This window comes from Cryptomeria japonica, chromosome 9, assembly GCF_030272615.1.
Source record: "Cryptomeria japonica chromosome 9, Sugi_1.0, whole genome shotgun sequence".
NCBI classification, from domain to species: domain Eukaryota; kingdom Viridiplantae; phylum Streptophyta; class Pinopsida; order Cupressales; family Cupressaceae; genus Cryptomeria; species Cryptomeria japonica.
This window is the reverse complement of record NC_081413.1, coordinates 716926645-716952222: the sequence shown is the minus strand read 5'-3', so window position 1 is coordinate 716952222 and position 25578 is coordinate 716926645. Positions and strand designations below refer to the sequence as shown.

The following is a 25578-nucleotide window of genomic DNA, read 5'->3' as shown; positions in this document are numbered from 1 at the left end:
TGTGGATCACAAATCCCACTGTGGTTTTTCCTCTTTGAGGTTTTCCACGTATAATTTTGTGTGTTATGGTATTCATTTGTGTGATTGGCTTATTGGTTTCTTTACTTCTTTCAATTCTATATGTATCAGTATAACAGTTGGTGTATGCATGTTTTAATAAGGTTGAAATTGATCATTCTGGTAGAACATTGATTCACCCCCCCCCCTCTCAGTGTTCTTGGATTCCAACAATTGATATTAGAGTCTTGTGCCTGGGAGAAAGTTTAACAGCTTGAGGAAGATCCTGAATCTGAAATCCATGGATATGAGTTTGGAGAAGCAACTTGAGGTGGCACTTGAAGATTATGATGTTGAAAGGATGAATAACTTGAAGCTACAAGATGAATTGAATTCTGCTTAGGAATTCATTCTTGTCCTATAGTAGAGACTATCATCTGCTCAGGCTAGGAGGAAGGAAATTTTGCAAAATAAGGATAATGATGAGAAAGATGCTCTTAATGAGAGATGTCTGAAGCTGAGTCAGGAGAACATGGTTATGAGGAATGAAATGAAAGCTATAACTATGAGGATGTCTAAAGAGATTGAGGACTGGAAGAAAAAGGAAGAAAATCTTGTTGTATCTCTGAAGAACAAATTTGAAGAATGTGGAAGGTTGGTCCATGAGAATGATATGTTGAGAACTGATTTAGTACAATCCCAGAGTAATGAACAAGAGCTTGAGAGACAAATGATAATTCCTGAGAGATGATCTGACTATAGCAAGTGAGTATAAAGAAAAATTCAAGAATAGTTCAGCACAGTTGAATGATTTATTGAAGAGACAAAGGCAAAATGGAGATTCCAGTGGACTTGGATTTGAAAAAGGATAGAGTTATGGTACTACAAATGAAGATCAAAATAATAAGACACCGATAAGGCAGTTTAATGCTTACAAATTTAATGGTAGATACTTTGTTTGTAATAAATTTGGTCACATGGCTAGGAAATGTAGAAATAGAGCAAATCGAAACCCGGATTCTGCTCCTAGTCAATGTTCTAAATGTAATAAGTATGGTCACAAGATAGAAGATTGCAAAATGAATGTTAAATGTTATGCATGTGGAAAATTTGAACATATGGCTAATCAGTGCAAGTCAAGCAATTACATCGGTTTTAGCAAAGTAATCCAAAAGAACAATGTTACATGTTATGCATGTAATGAGGTTGGACATACTACTAAGTTTTGTAGAAGCAAAAATCCATCGATTGGTAATGAAGGATCAAATGAGAAAGGAAAAGAGAGGGTTAATGAAATCTAGCAAGATCGTACCCAGAGATGGGTCAGGAAGATAGAAGAACAAACAACAGATGGAAATGCATCGGTTACTCAACTGGTAGAGGAGGTTGCTCCTGTACGGGCAGGAAGCTCATCTGGTAACTAAGGAAGATACCTTAGGGGTAGGAAAGATTCATGAAGATACGGCATATGCCTCGGGAAGAGGTTCTGGGAGATGTTCTAGACATTGGAGATGCTTATCCGGCATGGAGATGTTTGATCGAGATCTGGTATCTTCCACCGAAAGTCATTAATATCAATGATGGATGAGGGTTTCTTGGAGGATAAAAGATCGAATTCACTTCATTTCTAATCACTTTGCATTCAGAGTGATTCAGAGGAAAGTCTAAGGTGAATCAGTGTGATTGATATCATCTTGAGCAATTTCACCAGTGATTGGAAGAGGTCTTTAGGATTTTTCACCGGCAGCTATTCACAAGTATTTATCTTCAATCGTGGAAGCAGGATCATCATATGTACCTATTTTTATTGCAAATCCAACTATAGTTGAGGTTAAGGATCATCCCAGGCCAAGTTTCAAGCGATATCTACATGTTGCTACCCTGGACGATTCGGTTGGCACTTTTTCCCATGTTCCAGAAGGAGTCATGTATGTCGAAGATGTAAGAGCTTACATTCACTTTCATATTGAGGATTTGGGAATGACTGATATCAAGAGAATGTACATGAATGAGTTAGTGGGAGATTCTCGAAAGATTAAGCCCGAACACCAGCATATTGTGGATTTAGGGTTTACTAGTATTCTAGATATTCTGGAATTTGAAGATGAGATTGTTAGGTATGTTTTGAGCAGAGTGCATGGAGAGTTTATCTGGTTTTATAGACCGTATAAGATTATGAAGGAGGCCATCAAGGCAATCACCGGTTTACCGCAGGTTGGACAATGTCCAGAGAACAAAGTTTCAAATGATCGGGTCAACAAGATTACCAACGCAACATCAGACAAGTGATCAATGAGGATTAGTACTATCGCCGACATAGATATCAAATTTGGAAGCATGGTCATTGGTTACAAGGTAACACAATCAAACCGATTGAATTCTATTTCTAGCTCCTATATTTATGCAACTCATAAAATGATGAGGGAGAATGAGAATTTGGATCTATGTAGTTGGATGTTGGATGAATTGTTGATTAATCTAGGAAAGATTAAAGGAGAAAAGAAAGGAACATTCTAGTATGGTAACCTAATTGTCTATTTGATGCTATTTTTCATCAAGGAGACTCTCAGTTTTGGGAAGAGAAAATGGGCATTCGATATCCCGATAGGGAGGCAACTCAAACAGTCAATTGCTACATTGGGTAGTTAGAGAGATGACAAAGTGTGGGGTTACTTTAAAGCATTTCAAAAGGATATGAATTCTAGGACGAGGGTTCCAAAGCACATTGTTGAGAAGTACTCAACCGAGATATGCTTCATGGTCAAGAAAGATGAATCTATGATGGAAGTTGTAAGGCCCCAAAAGATTTGGATTGAGGAAATGGGTTATGAAGTTGATGCACAGATTCTTGATGCTTATACACAAATGTGAATCTGTAAAAACCTTTGGCACTGCTAAGCGAAAGAAGCAAGAGGTTGAAATTGAGTTCAACCAAAAAAAGAGAGAAGCGGGAGGGCAAGGCAAGTAAATTTGTTGAAAACGTTTCACAGGACATCAAAGCATTGATTGATGTTGTCCGCGAGAGATGCAAGAAGAGGAAAGAGCCAGAAATATTCATTGAGCCAATTGCAGCTAAATCTGGATCTGAAGATGACACACCCTTGGCATTCAAAAGTTTATTGAGGAAGAAAACTGGAGAGACCAAGGTAGAAGCTAAGAAGAAACCGGTTAGGAAAGTTACTATCAGGGTACTGGCACAGAAAAGAGCACCAAAAGAAACACCTTCAACCCCATCCAGTACTGGAAGGAGAAAGAAGAAGGATGACATTGATATTGCAATTGAATCTAGTAATGTAACTTTTATTCCACCAAAGACCTGTGCAGAGTTAGTTGATGAAATTACTAAAGATGGTATGTTAAAGAATGTATAGTTTTATTATGAACATTTAAATAATGATGAACAAAGTAGAGTAATCAGTTTTGTTGTATTTGGATATTTATAAGAAAGCCTTGTTAGAAATTGAAGACCAAATACTGGCACAGTTGTATGACATCTTAGATGCTAGAATACTATCAACAATGTAAGAGGATGGGCATATAAAGATTCGGGAATTGTTATATGTTTGTGTTTCTATTGCTCCAGAGGAGATGGACAAGGCACTTGAGGTTGCAGATAGGAAAATCTTTAACAACAAGCACAGAATAATCAGTCTTATGTTAGGTAGGATCAATGAGATAATCAAGGAGACCCACAAGGAATGGGTTTAGTTCTTTGAATAAAACCATGGTTTTTATACTTCACCGGAACCTACGACAAATACTGCAGACATCTCGATTGAAGGGAAAGGTAAAGGTATTATGGGTACTTCACCCTCAATTTTGAAAAACATTAATATAGTGGATATTGAGCCCCAAGTAGATACTGATGTACAGGCAAATTTTGAGATACTAGTAGATACAAAGAGTGTAAAGGTTGATAATGTACATGTTACTAATGTTGAGGACAACAGTCCTCTAGATCCAAATGTACAAGATAAGGTTACAGTTCCTAGGGAGGAATCGACAGTTACTGAGACTGCACCAACTGGCAAAGCCACCGATGCAAGAGAGGAAGCTATAAAAGTTAAAACATAAGAGGAGAAGAAGGGGGATCCAACAGGGAATCAGTAGTGAGTCCATCATTTTTGTCAATTGATGAAAATAAAAGCATAACGGAGATGAGTTCTACTGAACTCATGATGATGGTTGCACAGAAAATGATGGAGGAATCTATGGATAAAGGGGTTATTGATCAGTCTATCACTGTTTTGCATAGATTTGTCCCAGAGTGCAAGTTTGACAAAGAAGTGAGCCCATCCGACAAGCTTAAGACAATCACAAAGCACATTTTAAAGGATTTTCATTCTTTGTAGCAGATATCAAACCGACAAGCACTGGAGAGGTTCACATAGGCAAAGAGAGCTACATTTGATCAAATGATAAAGTCTGGGAGGAAGGAGATTAATGATAAGTTGAAATTGATTGATAATGCATTGAGGCAGTGTACTAATATTTATAGAGTATGTTGTAACATAGGTTTACTCACAACTGAGACAGATAAAAAGATTAATGATATTCAAGAGGAGATTACAGGTATAGCCAATTCTTTTGCTGGATTGAATTCATTGACTATATCTATAGATGGTCAGATTTTGGTTTTGAAAGCCCAAGTTTCTGTTCTTGAGAAAAATCATAAGGAGAGCCAGAAGTCTTAGAGGATTGGTGAGTCCCCAGTTGGATTCATTAAGTGTACATAAGGAGTGTATAGATATTGTTGGTAAGCCCACATCGGCAGAGCTTAGTGAGAAAGAGTCATTTTCTCATATGCTAAATGGACTTGTATCTATTTTTGGCACTTTCAATTCAGGTTGGGATACCTATCTTGAGCTTTTGGAGAAGGCTTATCTGGATATTTTTAAATACATTCATCTCTGTTAAGGTATTTTGGGACATATTCACTGTACAGTCTTTCATTATTCATCCCGGATTTTTTTGGTACTTTCTGTAATTATCTTTGTAAGCCGACATAAGGCATAATGGATTGTAAAGGGTATATAGGTCAGTTGATTAGATCATTTTGACATATCATATGAGAGTGTGTAAGGTTATGGAATGTAAAGGAGATGTGAAACATATGAGAGAGATCATGTATGTGAGGATATTTATGTAAGGGTTATTTCGGCAAGGGTTTAGGGTTTCAGACCGAAATAGACAGATCTTAACCGGAACTGTATTTAGGCATAGAAGATGTTATCTTTGCAGTTCAATCATTTCTCTGGATTATAGTCTGGATTTGTATGTAGTCAATGAGCCTCCTTTTGTGATTCAGCAGTGTGCTATAGGCTATAAGCCTTCATGCAAATGCAGGCCCCTATATTTTGTAATATCTCTTCATATGGCGAGTGGATTGATATTGTGGATCACAAATCCCACCGTATTTTTTCCTCTTTGAGGTTTTCCACATATAATTTTGTGTGTTATGGTATTCATTTGTGTGATTGGTTTATTGGTTGCTTTACTTCTTTCAATTCTATATGTACCGGTATACCAGTCGGTGTATGCATGTTTTAATAAGGTTAAAATTGATCATTCTAGTAGAACATTGATTCACCCCCCCCCCCCCCCCCTCTCAGTATTCTTGCATTTCAACAGGAGTAACATCTTCCACCTTTCTCTCTCACATCCCAACCTCTGGCTCATAGCCATCCAAAATTGCAAGATTTGATCATGACCGTTGATCTCTGCCACCTAAGCTTATGCACTCAAAAATCTATAAATAGAGGTCTCCTAAGTCATTTTTTTCTAATAGTCTAATTAGCTAATCTTACAATCATTCTAGGAGTCTTTATCTTGCATCCGTGAGTTTGAGTTTGAAGCAAATAGCATTTTTAGAGTTTTGAGCACAAATCATTTTCATAGCATGTTAGCTTCATATCATTTGCATCATAGTATCAGTTAACTATCAGTCCATTCTTCATATGCCATCTTGGAATCTACCAGTACTTGTCTCAGAGAAAAATCATCTACAATTAAGAACAGTGGAGTTAGGACACAAAGAGGTGTAAATCATGGAAGGTGTAGTCTTGTTTATATTGTTTATTTCATGTTACTTCATTGGTTGAAGCTAAGTTTCATGTAGCTTTCATTTTTATTTTATGATGGACTAATAAGTTTCAGGATACTTCTTTGGAGTTAAACTTTAGTCTCAACACAAACAACCTACAAATCCTTAAGTTGTTGTAATGTGTGCACCCTTGGTCTCCTTGTGTTGTGCAGCATAGCACTCGGGTTTGTGACATGGTTTAACTGCCTCCTGTGGATTCTATAAGTCTAGTGGTTGTATCAGGCATTAACATGTCGATCTTTTGGTGCAACAACAACCACACTTGTAACAAGTGGTATCAGAGCTTGGTCATAGGTTCAAACCCCTTGCTTGTGGCGAGGGGGATTGTTGCAAGGTGTTTGCCCTTGGTTTCCTTGTGTTGTGCAGCATAGCACTCAGGTTTGTGACATGGCTTAACTGCCTCATGTGGATTCTATAAGTCTAGTGGTTGTATCGGGCATTAACAGGTCGATCTTTTGGTGCAACTATAACCACACTTGTAACATAATCTCTAAAAGATCCTAAGTAAAATTGGCTCCAAGATACCAATGGGATTTCATACACAACCTCTAGCCTTCATTGGATTTCATCCAAGGAGTTGTAAAATTGAAGCTAATACAAGAAGTTTTTTAAAAATAAAAATAAAAATGTTTCTTATACCCAACTTGGTTCATCAAATCCAATGTCCATCTTGGAGGGGAAAAAAATTAAAAATTGTATTTTGAATTCCCTTTCATAACTGCATGCCCATAAATGTCTACCGTGTCATAGATAATTAATGACTTGTCATACCACTATCATAACCATCATGGAATCAACTAAGTTTAGCTTTTGACCAAAAAAGAGCATTCAAGGAAACCCACACTTCATTTGGAGTTGTAAAATATTTTATTTTAATATTTAAATATTTCAAATTTTATTTGAAATATTACATTTCAGAAAGGATATAAATAAATATTAAAATTATTGTTTTCTTATGTATTTATACTAACTTGGAAAATATGGAAATTGAGGTAATAATTGCTTGAATTAAATTATTTTGAAAGGGGACATGACAAGTCCTCCCCCTCAAAATTGTTTGTCCTCAAGACATTCAAATTTGGGTGCTCTAGAATTTCAACACCTTCCCACAAAGCATACTCAATAGGAAGATCCTTCAATGGACTAAATATTTTGTTGTACTTCCATTCCTCAAATTTTTCACCTTGGTGCCAAGCACACTTTTTAGTCTTCTTTCATCATCCAAAGGTTTCAAATAAATGGAAGAAATAATGTGCATACCAAATAATTTCTTGTAATATGCTCAACCAAAATTAAAAAATAATTTCATATTTGAAAATTAGATTTGCAAATATTAGGTCAGTTTCATCAAAAATAACAAAAAATCGTTAGCTAGTCTTGCATAGAAATGGCACTAAATTAAGGAAACTTCATAGAAAATTAAATTCATGTAGTTTACACAATCCATGAAGATCATAAGAAAATTTATGGATTCAACTATGTCTAGATTTTTCTCATCAACGTTTCAAATCATACTACATGATCCATCATTAGGATGAAAGAAAGAGAGCATAATTACTAAAGTATGTTTGTTGATATACCTATTGTTATTGTAGATCAAAACTCAAAACTGATTATGTATTGTTGATTATCAGAAAATCCATTCCTTCGATGTTCCACAAATTTTCATTTGGTTTGGTGTTCCTTCAAGGAAGACTAGCTAGCTAGTTTATTGGGCAAATTTGGGTATTCATGATGTCTGAAGCTATATTGTATTGCTACAGTAATAAATTAATTTTAGACCTTTTCATATGCTATTTGATATTAACAAACATACTTTAGTAATTTTTTATGAAGATCATGAGTAAATTTTTGGATAAATCTACACACAATTGAATTACTTATGATCTTCATAGAAAATTATTAAATCTTGGGTGGCTACCTCCATAGTCAATTCTTACATGGTATTAGAGCCATTAAAGTGTCATTGGTTTGCCTTTTGAGATAATTTTGGTACAATTCAAGGTTTTATATTTTGGAGCTTTCTATTGTAAGATAATATTGGAGCTTGTTGGGTCAAATTTGAGGTTACCATTGGATTGAGGAGGTTCAAGAAAGTTGAAATCACCTTTTGTTTCATCCAAATCTGATGTTGAAGGCCAAATCTATAGTTTTTTAAAGGTGGAGGGTGGTTGCCAAACCCAGGAGTGATCTACAATTTTGGAGTTCTTTGGGCCAAATCCGACATCGTCATTGTGCTTAGAAGGCCCAAAACCCTCAAGATCATCTATCCATTCGTTGAAATCAGAGTTAGACACCCCGAATTAAAAAAAAAAAAAAAAAAAAGCCCCCCTCCATGTCATACGGATGCCATTGCACTTCAAGTATGATTTTGTTTAAAAAATAAATAATAAAATAAACTATTTTTTCTACAATTAATTTTTTTTTTTTTTTCGTATTGCTTAAATTTACGAGGGTCGTTCTTAAAAAAAACAAGTTTAAAAAAATTGTGTTTGGACCCATAGGCCACCTGCGTGTATCGCATGCACCTATAGGTATCGCAAGCCCTACAAGTATCACGAGTGACTTGTGGCCCCTAGGCCCTACATACAACAGGGTACCTATGGGTAAATATGGACAACCTGCATCACACAAAGGTCAATTTTTTTCAATTTTTTAATTAAGTTTTTTTTAAATTAAAACTTTTTAAATTATGTTTTTTTAATAAACTTTTTTTAATAAAAATCTTTTTATATTTTTTTTAAATGTCAAAAAAAAAATTTTAAATGTGTTTACTTTATTTTTTTTGGATGTTAATGAATGTTTTATTTAAACTTTTGATTAAGTTATTTTTAAAACTAAATTTTTCATGAATAAGCAAAATTGGGAGCACATTTTTTTGTCTACCTACATACCTGTCTTGCAACATCTTCCAACTAGCAGTCAGTGGGGGGGGAAGGCAATAGCTCCTATATTTTTCTTGGCAAGATACCAATCAGAGGCATCTTCATCTGCAATCTTCTACAGGGCATCTTTTTGGTGGCATCATTTTTTATGTTTCTAGATTTGCATCGTCATGTTGTATTCTCTTGCATGGGCTATGTTGTACTCGCACTACTATAAAGTGTCACAACTCTTTGTAGTTTGTCATTGATGACATATTTGATGCAATCCTCCTGTACTCGGTATATTTGGAACTATCTTGTGAGACTTGGTACATGTCTCATGTTGAGAATGTATGCAGTTTGACTATTCAGTTGATGCTCATACAGGTTCTCTCCATGCATGATCTTTATCATGTTGTAGTGAGTGATTCATCTATCATTCTTCATCAACATTGGTACCTGATTTTCTCACACTTTGAGATTCTTAGTGCAACCTTGGCTCTATTTGTTCCTAATGGGGAGGAATGTTGTTCGACATCATTGGACCATCCTTGGAGGAGATTCTACATTGATGGGGGGCTTCATGGTCTCTCTTCTTCTGTCTTATAGGGGGACTTTTTCCTCGCATGAGATTTTGTTCTTCTCAGTGAGAGCATTGTATGTTTTCATCTCTCTTTTGTGGGGATTTTTTTTCCCACTGGGTTTTTCTCTCTTTCTCTATTTTTGAGAGATTGCATTACATTTGTACATGGGTACCTATCATGGCCTTGTAGCCAGGACCCATATTGCATTGTTAGATTGAGTCTACATCCCCCTAAATTGCACTTAAGGGGGGGTGTTGGTGTAATTTATGTCTCATGTAATTACACTTTACTTAAGTTGACTTAGGATAATGCATATCATAGTAATTTGCATAAGAGGCACTTAGGGAATTGCATATCTAGGAAATATGGTTGTAGGAGAAATTTCACCTTTGGTGTTGTTGTCTTGTTATCACATTTTCATATTCACTTATAGTGGAATGATAATTCCAACTTCAGTGGGTGATCCACATTTAGTAGAATTATCTATTATTTCTCCTACCTACCCCTACCTACCCTTGCATCTCGTTGGGCCACATGTCATGATTGTGTGCTCTCTTTTCCCTATGGCCTTGCCTTTATAAGAAGGCTCATGTATATTGTATGTTGATTTGGCTATTTGAATCTTGATTAGTATATAGTTTGTTCTTGTCACATATTATTTATATCTTGCTATTGTGCTTTTCATTGCCTCTAGATCTTGGGTGGCTACCTTCATAGCCAATTCTTACATATATACATACATCCCATGCCATGCTTCACATATACACTCCTAAAAAAAAAATCAATACAATGACAGCCTACCCAAAACATTAACTAGCCAATCTTAAATCACTAAACATGTGTTTTCTTTTATACACCCCACATTTAATATTGGGCACTAAGTTCTCACTTTATTAAATATTCTTCCCCAGATATTAAATTAAATATTTTTCCCATGTGTGACCTACATAAAGTATCTAATCCAATGTTACGTACAACTTTACAAGTGGACCAAAATAATTTCTTGATGTGGATAAACACATCACCTAGGATGCATCACAAACAATTAATTGTTTAATTACATAATTAAATTAAATTAAATTAATGTTATATGCAAGGTGTACAACAGCTAATCCTAAAAGAAATTCATGATTTTTATTAATTTTTTGAGGGTTAAACAAAGATGCATGTATCCACATTTAATATTGATTTTAATTAATTTGGAGGAGATTTGAGGAATTTATTATAAAGTTAGGTTTTCCACAAAAGTCACTCTTCTATTTGCAATTCAATGAATTGTTTGGATTTTTTTGTACAAGGAAATATGTAAAAGCCCAAGTGAGTTACAATAAAGGTTTTAGAAAATTTGGATTTATTTTTCTAATTTATTGCGAGGCCTAAAACAAGGGGGGGCTTCACACTTAGTAAAGAGATTGATTCCATAAGTAACAAATCTATAAGTGAACAAATAAACCTAGCAACCAAAAAATAAAAGATTCAATCAAGTTAGAAAGGGTTTGTGAATAGTGCCTAGATCCAGTTGTTAAAAAATATTTAATTCTCTTTCAGATTTTTATGAACTCGAAGACAATGGATCCCAATCATAATATTTGGGAAGAGGGTGATTATTCTAAAGGACATATTTTTTTCATTTTGAATCATAACTTAGTATGGACGAAATATCCAATAATTTAATAGCTAGCATTCATATGGTATCTCAAAACCTTTGCTACAAATGAAGAATATGCAAGAATGGGGATAAGGGTCCAAGGACGATGAGAAGAAGGAGAATTTGAGCCAAAAATATATTTGCATGCATTATCACTACTTGGAGAAATTCAAAAAAGTGTTACCTCCTAAAGAAGATCTTCATCAAGCCATTCAATCAATGCTAGGGTACCATCTAACATCCTTCACCTTTTCCTCAAAGGCACACTAAAAGGTTAAAGAAATGGAAAAATGAATTCATTGCCAAGAGGTACCCTATAGTCTCAAGGAGAATAAGAAAAAGGAATAAAACATGATGAAGAGGCAAGTGTCCAAATCAATACAAAAGTCTAACACAAACAATGATATCTAAACTAGATGTAGAGAGAAAACACATCTTGGAGCTAAGGTTAATTTTCCAAACACACATGAAGATGATGAGAATGACGACAATTCCAAATTACCTCACTACATGGAAGAATTTTTTGGCCAAAGTTATCAAATGGGGAGGTGAAGATTTTATGTAGGCACATCCAAAATTGATTAGCATAAAGGGCAACACTTTTTGCAAAGAGAGGAGCATGAGACACCCTTAATCTTATAGTGTGTATTAGGTTATGAGTAGTCATCTTGTAGCCACCTTAACTATTAAATGGTTTATATAATCATTATTATAATCATATATAGGTAGCTAGGTCTTTCTAGGGGTTACAATTAAGTATCTAAATCAATGTAAGGGATAACAAAGGCATAATTAAGTATATATAAGAGTTAGTGGCTAGGTACCATCATTATATTCAATATCATATTCTTATTGAAGACTATTAGATAGATCCCACTTGATGTGGATTAGGAGGTTGTCCCTTAAAAGTATCATATTTATCAAGTATTTGTAGTGTATTTTCTATTATATTATTTTATTTTTTATGTTAATTAATTGAATTTTTCCTACAATATATTTTGTATTATTTTGTTTTGGTTCTTCTATTTATGTGTGTGTTATATGTGTTGGTCAGATGGTTGTACTATTATTTATTGGGCCCTCCATTTTTGCATTAGTTTCCTACAAGTACAGAGTATGATTATCAATACTCAAGTACACTCAACATGTGACAACATATTGAATTTTTCAATGCTAAGAATCACTCAAATGTAAGAAGTTTTCTTACCATTTTCTAACTTGATTTATTAAAATTTGCTCACCTATCTTATAGTTAGGACTTGTGTATTTATACTTAATTTGTTCTCATACTAATTTTAGACATATGTTTAGATAAGTATTTTATGTTTTGGCTTTATGTTCCCATGTTCATCATAGAATGATTGTCACTACTACTAAGTACACTCAACATATGAAAACATATTAAAAAAAATTATGCTAAGCATCACATAAATGTAAGAAATCTCTACAATAGCTTTTAACTTGATTTATTATAAATTTCTCACATAATAGTTAAGACTCATGTATTTATAGTTAATTTATTTACAAGCTAATTATAAACATGATTTATATATATATATATATATTTCATGTTTTGGCTTTATACTCTCATATTTACAATACTATTATACTTTTATACAACTATATCGCATGATTGTCACTACTTATACATTCTACATGCGATGATGTCACTTAAATGCTACGAAATTATATTGTACAATTCATATACACTAGTAGTTTGAAAAAAACATGTCATTTTAATTTAACTTCAAATTAGGATGATCACATAACTATATTTTTTTACGATTGGATATGTTATATTAATGAGATATAACCATTCATTTGTCTTTCTATTACCTAATGTTCAAATTGAATATTTAGTGAATAGTCTAATTTTTATTATAATTTGAAAAAAATGTTAATGTTTGAAATTGTTAGAACAACTAAGATCACTTGCAAAACTAAAAACTCTCCACAAACAAGCAATATGCAAAATGAGAAATATCATAAGCAATTAGTTCAAAATGTACAAAGGAGCCTTGTTTATAAAGGCAACCAAGGAGAAATGAGAACGTAGCATTAAAACTCTAACTACCCCTCCAAGAGTGAAACAAACGTAGGACTCTATGGGCAATTGTTGGGACACTTGGTGAATCAACATGAGGTGAGACAAACGTTTAGCTAACCTCTAAGTAAGCTTAAGTGTAGTGTGAATAGGAATCAACTATGTAAGCTAAAAGCAAACTAGTTAAACAAAACCACTTTACACACTAATAGAAATCGTCAATTTTGATTTACTTTAAACTACTAGAGTATGAAGTTGTTTAGTACTAATAATATATGATCATGTAAATAAATATTCAACATATTAGGTATTAATGCGTTTATGAAATAGAAAGACCAACTAGAATGCCACATCTAGGAGATTATTGGTTCTAAAAAATAGCTATTTCAAATTTGCACCAAAAGCAGTGCCTTCATATAGATATATTGCACATGAAATCATAATTATTCGAGAGTATGATTAATGACAAATCATTTATAGTTTGTATTAAGGTATATAATATATTTTAAGAATCATACTGCTTGTAGTTCACTTTAAAGCAAGTCTAATTGATAAGTAGATTATGTATAAATCTATATATAATTTAGATGGTGATAGATTACAAGTATCTATAAAAATTGCATTAATATAAAACACAAATAGATGTACTGTGTGTGAGAGAGAGTATTTATGTTTAGAGGATGCTTATATTATTGATACAAAAGAGATCAATATAGAGATTTTCATTATTTTTTAGTAAAAGTTTATGAACTAATATGACATTGAACTAGTAGATTATAAACTAGCTATGTACATGATCGAATAAATTATGAATTAGTGTTGTATGTTTACATAGTGCTTATATTCTTGGTATGAAAGAAACCTTGATGTAGAAGTGTTCATCAACATTGAGCAAAAAATTATGAACTAATAAATTAGGAATTAGTTGTGTTTAATGTGTTTAGGAGATGTCTATGTTCTCGATATGAAAGGGATCAACGTAGAGGTACTTGTTCATTATTTTTGAGTAAAAATTTATAAATTAGGTTAGTTGTCTAATAACTTATGAATTAATTGTGTGAGCTAATAAATTATGAATTAGCTTTGTCTTTAATATGTTTAGAGAATTCTTATGTTATTTATTGCAAGAGATCAATGTAGAGGTGTTCATTATTTTTTAATACAAAATATTCATTAACAACTAAATAACATATATGATAAATTAAGGCATCTATAAATCAATCAATTTTAGGAAAATTTACTGGAGGTGAGATTGTAATTAATGCACTAAACATACATCTTCCTCTTTTAGTATAGTATATTGAACCACTAATAAGACTAACACATTTAATTTATATACATAAAACTAGTGCATCATGTAATGAAAAAACTTGCACAAAAGAAGAGTTCAACAAGAAATATGCTACAATACTTGAGAATAATAAATCACTTCAAGGGGGCAAACCTCTAAAAGTTCTCAGCAAGAACAAAATTTGTCATATGATGATAGCTAACTACTTGATTCTATATATAACATACTTTTATATTCAGTGCCACCCAAACGAACTTATTTACCTATATTAGACTATATAATTGATCAAATAACTTAATTAAGGGTTATGTCAACCACAAATTGACTACATGTATCTATAATACATCTTCCTCTTTTACTGTAGTATATTGAACCACTAATAAGACTAACACGTTTAATTTCTATACATAAAACGAGTGCATCATGTAATGATATAACTTGCACAAAAGAAGAGTGCAACAAGAAACATTTGAGAATAATAAATCACTTCAAGGGGGCAAACCTCTAAAAGTTCTCAGCAAGAACAAAATTTGCCATACGATGATAGCTAACTACTTGCTTCTATATATAGCATACTTTATATTGGGTGTCACCCAAGCAAAGCTTATTTACCAATATTAGACTATATAATTGATCATATAACTTAATTAAGGGTTATGCCAACCACAAATTGTCTACACATATCTTAATACAATCAATAAGCTAAGGGCATAGCATGCCCCCCATTTAGAGAAGCACAGTCCTCAATATTGATCAAATGTGGATGTTATTTCTTGAATTCTTTGGTTTTCCACATGGCATCTTCAACAAGAGAATTCTTTCACTTAATCAAATACTCTATAACTACCCTCAATTGTAACCTCTTCGTGCATATTTGAAAATTTTTATTGTTCCAAAATGATTTTGCTTTTCATATCAAGCTCTATTAACTTGCCTAGGTTAACTTGTTGTATTGATTACCATGTTGCTTCGTTTTGCTTTGTGATATTCGCTTGTTTTTCTTAGTTACTACCTCTAACTGGTGTTGAATGTGTTCCTCCACTTCTTTAACCTTTTGGTGTACCTTTCAAGAAGAGGTGATGGATGGTTACAAATTTCCTAGTACAAGTTGAAAGGCTTGACCGTGATCTCTTTTGGTAGGTAATCTTTTCCGCAAGTCCCCTGAAATTCCTTGTGTATTTAGCAATACAAGAATCTTGGACTAGTGAATTTCCAATGACAACAGTTAAGCCACACTCCTATCCACCCCCTTATTAAAAATCTTTTACATTTGGTGTGAGCTTACCATTTGTGGACATTTTGTATAAAACTCTCAATCAGTTCAAATATCCTACCCTCTAATACAATATGCATGAACAACTCCTATAAGTTAGTCGCAATTATTATTAGGGTCACAAGTCATTCATCTCCCATAATAATGTATACTCTATGTTAGGTGTAGCAAACATAGGGCAATCAAGCATTTAGTTTCCCATTGTGACTTTAATATTGTGACATTTCCCCAAACAACTAATTCTATCTCCATCTACAATCATAAACTAAAAGTTTGAGGTTAGGTAAACAAAACAATTCAATCTTGTTGTCGATTTATTGTTGATGAAGTTATGAATACTACTCCCTGAGTCAATCAATATTGTCACCTTTGGTTGTTTAAAGAAACCTAGTATCTTAAGGCTTTGCGGGATGCTTATACTTTATAATTCATGCCAGAGATGGTTGGACATCTTTTGAGTCTTTCCAAACCAATACTATCTCTTCATTTCTTTGTTTCTTCATCATTGGTGCTCTCAACGTAGAACAGCTTCTTAGCACAATTGTGTCCCCCATTGAATTTGCCAACACAACCAAAATTTAACTATTTGGCCACTTTTTTATCAAATTGTAATTCAATATTGTATATTAAAGGGATGGCATTGCATGAGTTCTCCCATTTTTGTTGCTAATGAATTCTTCTCTAGGTGATAAAAATTTTACCCCTACACTACGTGCCATAATAAATGACTCAAATATAGAACTCCAATTAAACACTTGCTTCATATCAGATATGATACTTGAGCCCACCAAGAGACAAATCATTCATATTTTCATTTATGTTGTTTCCACTAGCAATGATAGATTTTGCAACTATTGAATTTAATCCTTGACAAAACATATTTGGTGTAACTTTGCTAATTGGCTAAAGTAGTTCACTATCATGATATCACAATAGTGCAATTACAATTCAAAATAAAAATTAACTAACACTAAGACCCTTTTGCTTCTATGCACAAAGTCATTGTCACATTTTGTCCACTCGAAATATGGTAGACATAAAAACCACTTAATTTACCCAAGCCAATGGATCCTTCCCATCAAACCTCCACATATCCACCTTCAGAAGCCAAGATTTGATATCCTATTTGAGAGCTAGCATTTGAATCAAGATTGGCTTGCCTAAATGATTAATTTGAACTTTTTGCTATGCGCTTGATTAATTCCTAAATTAATAATTGATAAATGACAATTTATGTTATCAATGCTAGATGTATCTCCTAACACATTAGCCTAATCTCCTTACATGTGGTGCATATCCTCCTCCATCTTGGCCACTTTTGTCATCCAAACACCAAGTCTAACTAAGGCCCTACGTAATCCAAACACCAATGCTATGTCCTCTTTGTCAAGACTCCTTCCAGTCAAATCTAAATAAGTTTTTGAGAGGTATCTATTCCACCAAATTTGCCCTAGGCTCGATACCAACCTCATTCCTTATGATATCAAAGTCTTCACTCAACAAGACTTGATCCCTAGTAGGCTTATTAAGATCCATTCAACTTTACCAATAGACCAAGGACCCATTGACGTAGCAAAATATTTTGCATTAATATCATAATTAAACTTCGGATGCGCTATTACCTAAGTAGCCATTAAAATTAACCCTCTTTTTCTATTTTTTTAACTACCTAAGAATGGCAAAATAAGCAACAACTCTGTTGGATAGACAAATTAACTTCTGCACTCTTAACAAATTAAGAATTTAGCTTTAGAAGGATCTGACCCTTTCAAAAACTCCTACTTACCGTAATCGTAAACATTTTAGCTTTAAACACTTATTAATCATATAAATCAGATATTTTACAACGGAATACTCAACGTAGACATTTTTATCGGCGGACAACAGTTCCAAAATATATTCACGAATACATTGAGTGTGCATGCTAAGTCTGGAATTTGATTCTCCGAAATATAATATGGTTGATGATCAATCCACTCTTGCAGTACTTTCAGAAACATAAGGTCTAGATGCCAAGTAGCAGATCATTTAGCAAAAAACAGCTGGCAAATTGTTTTCATTCGTATGTAAGGATGTAAGTGAGAAGAAACTAGAGGCAAACGGCAACAAAAACTTGACACCATAGTTCAAGATGCTCATAAATAGTCTTTGGATGTAGCAAAATAACAGAGCCCAAGTTCGATTCTTTGAACGATAAGATTCTTCAAAAAGAAGGTGGAGATTTATGAAGAATTTGCCCCAAAGACCAAAAATTTAAAAGCAACAAAGAATTTAATTACCGAACAAAACTAGAACTTCAACCATCATGCACTATCCTAGAAATCAGCAGTCAAAGCAAGTCGCCAGCAATATCAGAAAAAGAAAGCACAAGATTCGTGGGTTTTTTTGGCTAAAATTTTTAGTGCTTTTTCCTATTTACCCCAAAAATTACTTTTTCTAGGCCCCATTATTCCTAGTTTCCAATACTCCTAATTCTTGAATTTGCAAGTACCCTTTTTCATATTTTATCAATCCTTGACGTAGCATTAAATTTCATTTTGATCATTCCTATCTATTGATCGCTTTTTTTTCCATAAACATGGGTACCTTGCTTTAGCTGAGCCGTGACCTAAAAGCTCTCCAATAAAGACAGAAATCTCACAAACAGACCTTAAGAGAATATGAAAATTAGTTATTCATCTAGAGGACTGCTCCATTTGCTACAGATGACTACACAACCTCAACAGTGGCCAGTATTTAAAAAACTTGGTCTTGAAAGCTGTTAAGTACTCTTGGTACTGCAAGGCAAAACAGTCCAATATTAACAGAATGATTTAGATTTCTAATAAGACCCATGTTATAGAATTTCACATGGCCTATACATTTACCATCCAACAAATTTGATATTTCTAGCAGTGAATCTTTTATTCTGTCTTAGCCAATTTCTCCCCCCACTGCTAGTCCGAGTATCAAAATGAACCAGTTTCCTCTTTTGTGGGTGCCCTACCCAGGTCCATTCTGGGTTTGTTTAGGGCAAACCCGGGCCATACCCACGTCCCTTAATGCCTTGGCAAAAATCTCATTTTTAGCATGATAAGTCAAGAAAAAGTAAAACCTGATATTTTCTATTTTATACATTTTTTTAGTAGGTGTACTCAAGCCATACCAAACCTGGGCAGAAAAAATTGGCCTACTGCCATGTTATGTCCCAAATTGGGGTATACCTGATTTTTACCCAAAGTAACAATTCCACAACATAATTTGTTTACAAATAGCATTCTATAATTAAAACATATAATAGCTATTGAACTTTCAGAGTAAATAAGCAATTTAGTTAAATAACCTCACATACTTGGATCTAATCTATAGTTTCATTTCTACTAATCAACCATGGTAGGGGTTGGAGAGGAGAGCACAATAGGGTGCCCAGAAAATTCGCCGCAACTAAGCCCAAGGACCTGATATGGGAACCGGTCTCTGCCCTCCCGATCGTGTCCCCCTACTAACACATACAATGATTGCTTTTATTCTTTAGTGCGATCACTTCCAACAACCAACCGGCATAGGGATTGGAGAGGAAAGCATGATATGGTGCCCGGAACACCCCTTGGCCCACAAGTGGCAGGAACTCTTGTCCATCCAACATGGAGTGACCTACTTAGATGGGGAACCCGTCTCTGCCCTCCCAATCGTGTTTCCTTACTAACCTCTACATGATTGTTCGTAGGAGAATAAATAAATCAACTAAATAATTAAAGAAACTAGAAAGATTAGCAATTCTCATCATTAATTATATCAAAAATACATAAAAGATTATATGTTCAATAATATCATCACATTGCATACCACAACACTAGCTAGAGCAAAGACTGCTGTATTCTGAATGCAGAATGCTTGTATCCAAATCTGATCACCTTCGATGCCAATTGCTTATTAATCAAGTCATATCTGATTTTCTGATTATAGTTCAAATGTTTCTTTCCATTGATAATCCATTATGGGTACCTTTTTCTGAATTCACACTCAAATTTCAGAATTTCTTATCTGCTCCTTATTTTCTGATTATCAACTGCTTATTTTCTTTTTATTCCCTTTTTCTATCCTCCTCTTCTCGATGCCTTTATTTGATGACTAGTTCTTCCTTTTATATCCCTATTCTTGGATAGAGGCATGCCCTTTCATAATACCTCTTCTCTGGCAAGAGTCACACCTATTGAACACCATCCTAACAAATCTGAGTCAGCCCCTTAATCGGTTTTTGTCGGCCCTCTTCTAAATGTTCATAACCAATTTTATTTATATTGCTATTTGGGTCGGCCCCTTTAATAATTATTAATTTTTGCCAATGCTTATTACTAATGCCGGGTCGGCCTGGCATAATTAATTGCCTATGTGTTTATTATTTATGGCTGTGATTCTGAACTCGTGCGGGGATATGGCATGCCTGGCATGCCATACCTGTACCAGTCAATTTGTCATATATAGATTGCCAATACAGAGCAGTACAGAACATGTTATATAACTTACTTTACTACTTAACAAAATCTTGTGGATATCCAGTTCAAATATTCCTTCTTAACACATAACTCCAACTAAGATAGAATGACCTGCTGTAGATATAGAGTTCAAATATTCCTTCTTAACACATAACTCCAACTAAGATAGAATGACCTGCTGTAGATATAGAGTTTAAATATTTCTTTTTGAAAAATAACTGTGGCTAAGATTACTTGACATGCTCTAGATATACAGCTCAAATACTGTTGCTCGGTAAACAAGTTAACCCCAATAAAAGTACTAACTACTAACAGCTTAAGAATCGCTTTCTATCTGCAGAGGACAGACCTGTAGGTTGAGGGGCTTAAATTAATCTACTTTAGATTTCAGAAACATCTAATCTTTCACAACAATCAGTAATTGAATTGAGCACAGAAAACATTGATATTACCAAAATTCAGTGGCATTTATCAAATAAACAACCATATTAAAAACTAAGAAAAGGATTATAAATCAAAACACTTATCTCAACCACCATTAGTTGTTTATATAATACTTTTCTCAAAGGCTAGCCCACTCCAGAATGTAAATACCTTCCCTTGAAAAGAGAAAGCATCAAAGCCCTCATTTAATAAGGACAGCTGACAGTGAAATGGACAAAACATGAAATATGAACTACATGAAACTATAGAATTAAAAACATTACTTCCGTGCTCAAAGCATGTTTCCTTGCAAAAATGTTTTAAAACTAAATAGGCAAATTAATTCTCAAGTCATAATTTAAAATTATAAGCATTATACAACTATCAAGTTAGATTAATTCAAATTCTGTTAGAAACTAAGAACTCCCAGTTCAATTGAAACTGAGAGTTTCATAAATCAGAAAAACAGAGAGAGCTTTGATGTGTACCATTTGAGAGTTACAATTTATCAAAATTCACTTCCCAGCTTTCCTACGTGACCAAACATCCAGGGAATTTCCAAAATGAGTTGAAAAACTAAGCTATACTCTTGTGTTGCCAAGCTTCCGTTCAAATAGGCGTCGTAGGAGGTACACTTGAAGAAGGCTAACACCTATAAGAGCCACTGATTCAAAGAATGCTTTATGAATGACCCTTCTGCTCATAGTCTCATTTACTGCAGTATGAGATACAAACATATTAGTACTCAACACATTAACATAAGACAGATGTCTCTCAATTTTTTATTTAGGAGATATTGATGTAAATTATTATGTCCAGAGGAAAAAGAAAAATGCTGAGGCACACAATAGAAACTAGTACATTTAGGTTTTAAATGTGAAGGTCAATTATAACATACTGATTGATTGACGTTCAGTCTGAGCCTCAAGCCAATGCTGCTCAAATTGTACATTGTAAAGGGCCTCTTCTAATTTAGCAATTTGTTGCATCAAAGGATTAAAATGATCTGCATAATTCCCACAGAGAATAGCAAATGGTAAAAAAAATACAGTGAATATATTGTTATTTTAAAACTGTTATAATTGCCCATAAAATGCTTTAAATTATTAGAGAAGTGTACCACGAGAATACAAAAGCATTTGAAATTTTCAACAGCTTACCGTCTTTCGCATGCTCCTCATAGTATGGAATATGGCCAACATGTATATCAAAATCTACAGTTTCATGGTATGGAGATTTGTTAGTAAAACAAAACTGATAAAGTCCTTGACTGTGTGCCACAAACTCAAACTTATCCTCTGCCTTGTCACGTGAATCATGAACTTGTTCACCGGAAGGAGCTTTCACCTGACAATGTTCCACATGTCAAAAACTGAATACATCACAACAACATTATAAAGTTGAATTCTGCTACAGATTAGTTATCCATTTAACTAAATGGCAAGCCAATAGAATTATTTGAATATTTGTTGAAGAATATGTAGCAATTCACAATAGTGTGATTCACACTCCTTATAAGAATCATAGTTATTTTAGTGTCAATTATGAAATAACTTTGAAAGGCACGGACAATAGCTGCTCAAAATCCATCACCAAAGAGTATGAACATTGATTTCATCAAATGAAAACAAGTACCCAGTCAAGAAAGTCGGTTGATTTCAACTTATATGCTTTACAGAAGAGAATGTTAGTATCACCTTAACTTCTTCACCTTCAATCAAATAAACTGGAGTGTAGAAAGGTAATGTTGAAGAACACAACTCTACTATTGAGAGTGGAGGTGGGGGTTGAATCAGTAGTAGATACAAACTTTTAACTTCAGAAAAATAAAACATTTAACCTTCAAACTGAAATCTGGAAGAAATTGGAACTGAAACTGTAAAACAAAACAACCACACAAGGAACAACTGCACAGGATTTGACGTGGAAACCCAGGATGGGAAAAAACCATGGTGTGAAATGCTGCTAGGATCTACCGTCCTAATCCAGCCTCATGGTTTGAAGAATTACAATTTTGAGGGCACCAACAAAAGGAATCACCAAATTCACTTATATGAGCACCAAATCAGAATATACAACAATTACAAATTATTACAATTCCATGATTTCCTTTTACAAATATGAATGAACAGAGATTCTGATTCAACAAGACAATTCCATATATTTCTCTGCAAAATGGTTTCAATCTGAAATGCTAATAACCCCTCTGCAAACTGAATTCAAACATAAACAATAAAAGTATATCTTCTGCATATTGATTCCAACCTGAAGTAACAATCACAAATCTCCTGCAAACTGAATTCAGACTGAGATAATAATAATAATATTCCTCTGTACTGTTACTGCAAATTCAATATATGAAGTACTCATCTTGTAGATTTAGAAGAGACTTAAAAAACCTTCACAGTTAACATTGATTTGCAAAACGCTTCACAATCAGATTACTATTAGGAAATAAGTTTGAAATTGATACCTCACACTTGCCTTCAAAAATGTACCAACTATTGATTTTCAGGTATGTACGTCTCAATCCTCTTCATACAGCATGACAGCAATCACCCTCATACATTCACTCATTAAAAAATCCTCCTTAAATTCTCTGCAAACTGTGTTTTACATGCTACATTCATATCATATACACGGTTTATATCCCTTTGAACTTTCATCCACTTAACTAACTTTCGAACCAAGGAATGTGCAGATATAATATTTCTAAGAGAGTCGACTAACTGAAGGTGGTTAGAGAGTTAAGTTTAGTTCCAAACTGACTTCTAACTGCAAAACCGCTTAACTTCTTTCTAACGTGGCTTCTTTTCTTTAAAACAAACTTTTTGTTCATTTGAAACCTTCTCAAGATAAATATCGCACCACTAGAATGACTTTATGAGTTTCAAAATAAAGAATAGACCCCCAAGGCGGCAATTTCCTTCTATTTGCTGAGTCGATCGCATAGCAACCTGTGTGTAGAGATGTAAGTCTGAGAATTTCTTCTTGGAGAATGACCAGCAAGCTGCTCAACAATGATATCCAAACACCTGGAAGTCACATTCGATGCTTTCTGTGCAAGCATTGAACATGGCAAAGCCTTTCTATGCATTCGAACAGATTCTGAAAAAAAACAGTAATACTGTATATGCAGACCCAAAAACAAAAACACAATCTTGTTACGACACATACTGCAAACTCGCTACGTCTGAAATCACTGGCCGTGATTTGAAAACAGTCATTCTATTTGCAGATATACAACAGAACACGGTATAAAATGATCAGGTATCACTGTTCATTTGTCTCAAATTGATCGCATATGTTCTATATCTATATTTTCTTACAACCTGATTTGTACATTCAAACATTAACTCAATCTGATTTGACATCAATGACAAACGAATTCAACAAAGCTGACTTGAAGTAATCAATTTTCTTTTAAATTGGAGAAAGCAACTAGTTGAGTATTAACTATTGAGTGAACGCATAATCAATCTCCTTCAGCTTACAGCCAAGAGCAGTACCTGTTCCATCAAAATCACCCAGGTGCTTGCACGTTGCCTCATCTCTTCTTCCATACTTCCAAGGAATCAAACCTCAGTGGGCTCTTTAGTGAACATTATTATTTCTCTCACACTTCATCTCATTGGTGAGATAATCAGTTTTGAAAATGTTTCCTTGATTTTACTTTGCTCATTATCACCCACATTGATAGGTGAGATCTGCCCTATTTTAGCAATAACAGCATCCCTTAGAGTAACTTTTCACCATGTGCCTGAATTAGGGTGGAGATTGATCCCCACAGCCTACCATTATTAATTTACGCTTTTAACTTCTACTCTAATGAATCCCACAAAATGGAGAGAAAATGACGAAATGAGCAAACAAGATGGAGAGAGGAGACAGTGCACATGAATGATGTATGTTACAGATTTGCATGCGGTCCACACTGCAGCACTGCTGACAAAAATGCAAGAACAGTGGATGGGAAGAACAATGATTGTTGCATGTAGTCTTCAATGCATCATCATTGTGAACATCACTTTATTTTTTGATAAAAGGCCAGAGGCCTGGATTGTGAACATCACCTTGGAACAGAGACAAATAAATTGTATGTGATGAACCCATGAAAGATGAGGCCACCTGGCTTGGATGGCAATATTGGTTGCCAACTGTGCAAGTTTGTCTCCTTCCAGAAAAATCAGAGGAAGAAACCAGATTTATGCCAGCTGTTAGTCTTATCCTTTGTAGGAAAAAAGAACCAGATTTGGTCTGGAATCTTCTATTAGAACAATCAACTTCTTGAAGAAGCCTAATTTTGTTTTGTAGTGGCAGTTGTATCCATTTTGTCTTGTAGTGACAGCTGTATCCTAGAAGGGAAATTATATCTGTTTTGTCTTTAGCATCAAACCGCCCTAGGATTTCTCTTTGTCAGCTATGTGCCAACTGTCTGCAGTTATTTGTGAACCAGAAGCTTCTACCAACTTCAGCCAACTCGTTGCTAACTGTTGTTGGCCTCTTTACAGATTGGCATCCCTTCATTGAAGGCAATCAGATTGTTTACTTGCCTTGCACTACAAGTTAATGTACTGCCCGAAGTGGGTATATATTGAAGACTCTACTTTGTCTTTTGGTATGCTGAATATTCTGGTTTGCCTTTGTGCACAATTTGGGTCTTGGGACGGAACCCCCAAGAGGTCACCACTGCTGTTGTGTGTTGCTATTCGAGCTCTATATGGTCTTGAGATGAAACCCTCAAGATCATGTGTTGCTGTTTGAATTCTATATTGTGTTCTATGTAATCTGAAAGCTCAAATTACTTTTGTAAAGAAATTCTATATCAGTTAAATAGCAAATATATTCCTGATTTTGCAGTTCCTAAGTTAAAACG

The 25578-nt window shown here is 34.2% G+C and overlaps 1 protein-coding gene across 1 annotated transcript in view; it reads right to left on the bottom strand.

Annotated features, from left to right (window-relative positions):
* Window positions 1–21041: 21041 nt before the first annotated feature.
* The window catches only part of LOC131035276 (transmembrane emp24 domain-containing protein p24beta2), a 28960-nt gene continuing 24423 nt past the window's right edge, over window positions 21042–25578 (bottom strand). Inside the window, exons 3-5 of the mRNA XM_057966949.2 lie at window positions 21863–22049; window positions 21601–21708; window positions 21042–21417 (exon numbers count right to left, since the gene is read on the bottom strand). Coding sequence (XP_057822932.2) covers window positions 21284–21417; window positions 21601–21708; window positions 21863–22049 — 429 coding nt within the window. The 3' untranslated portion in view covers window positions 21042–21283. The remainder of the gene's footprint in view (window positions 21418–21600; window positions 21709–21862; window positions 22050–25578) is intronic.